Source organism: Lottia gigantea (assembly GCF_000327385.1).
Source record: "Lottia gigantea unplaced genomic scaffold LOTGIsca_41, whole genome shotgun sequence".
Lineage (NCBI taxonomy): Eukaryota > Metazoa > Mollusca > Gastropoda > Lottiidae > Lottia > Lottia gigantea.
The window spans coordinates 71,780-72,993 of NW_008709421.1; the positions used below are offsets into that span (position 1 = coordinate 71,780).

At 28.9% G+C, this 1,214-nt stretch overlaps 1 protein-coding gene across 1 annotated transcript; it reads right to left on the reverse strand.

The window, feature by feature from the left end:
* Window positions 1-327: 327 nt before the first annotated feature.
* Window positions 328-909, reverse strand: LOTGIDRAFT_163650 (hypothetical protein; the record flags this gene model as incomplete). Its single annotated transcript, XM_009060177.1, has 2 exons — window positions 328-486; window positions 685-909. The coding sequence occupies 2 exons, from the start codon at window positions 907-909 to the stop codon at window positions 328-330; spliced, it is 384 nt and encodes a 127-aa protein (XP_009058425.1).
* Between the last annotated feature and the right edge of the window lie 305 nt (window positions 910-1,214).

The following is a 1,214-nucleotide window of genomic DNA, read 5'->3' on the forward strand; positions in this document are numbered from 1 at the left end:
ATGTACAATATTGACCTAATAAGCCTCTTGACAATATTGTGGTGCATCGCCGGTGCCGAGCATCAGATTATGTAGTTTATATTGTCCAATCGTCTGTGCTTATCTTACTAATGGCTCATCATTAAAGTTTATGTTTATTTTACTCTGCGTCTCTATCCGCTCGTACGCTGCTCCAACCCGCCCCAAATCATAATTTAACAGTGGTTATCTGTTGTTGAATAACACTATCATCAATGTTCTGTATTTATTGTTGAATATAGGTTTTAATTTCACTATCATCTATGTTTTGTATTTGTTGTTGAATATAGGTTTTGATTTCGCTATCATCTATGTTTTGTATTTGTTGTTTAATATTTCTTTTTGTAATTCACTGTTAAGTTTAGTTTCCAGAGCATTTAATTCCTGTTGAAACGTATCTTCATTTTCCCCTGGAATGTTATCTATTAATTGTTGAATGTCTAATTTTTTGTTTTGCAATCTTATCATCTAATTTAGATATTAATGAAATTAAATTTTGTAACTCAGTTTTGTTCACTACGTTGACCAATTCCTTTTGAATAAAGCTTATTAAACCTTCTACCTCTTGTTGTTTAGTATCATTAACAAAATTTTTATTATTTAGTTGAAGTTTGAAGAATCTTTTCACATTACTTATTTTATCTTCTAAATGTTTTTTTTTTTTACTTCAATTGAATTTATTTGGTCCCATAAATATTTCTTGTGAACAGCGTCATTATCATTTTCTGAAGATTTTAAATTAGTTACTTTGAAATTGTTCATATCTAAATCACCTTGAAAAGTATCCCCTATTTGATCCACAAAGTAAGGTTTCGTTTTATTTATCCACGCTGTTGTGTTAGGTTTTTTAGTTTCTAAAGATAAAGAACCTAATCCAAACTTTTTCGCCATTTTTATTGAGTTAAATTTATTACAATTTCTTCAAACTGTTTTCCTAAACTCAACTGATATAAAACCCAAAGTGAAAGCTGTCCACAAAACTTTTGTCCCGGTAATTGAATTTGAAATGTAGAACATTTGATTTATTAGTCAATTGCACTATCTCTTCAGTTGGTTCTAATCCATAAGAATCGAAAAAATATAAGTTATTTGAAGAGTCTTTGTACAAAGCAGAATGATGAACTCCTTTTTGATCGGAAGTATGTATATTTGTTATAGCGTAAAATTTACCTTTCTTATATTTCAGATCATTTATT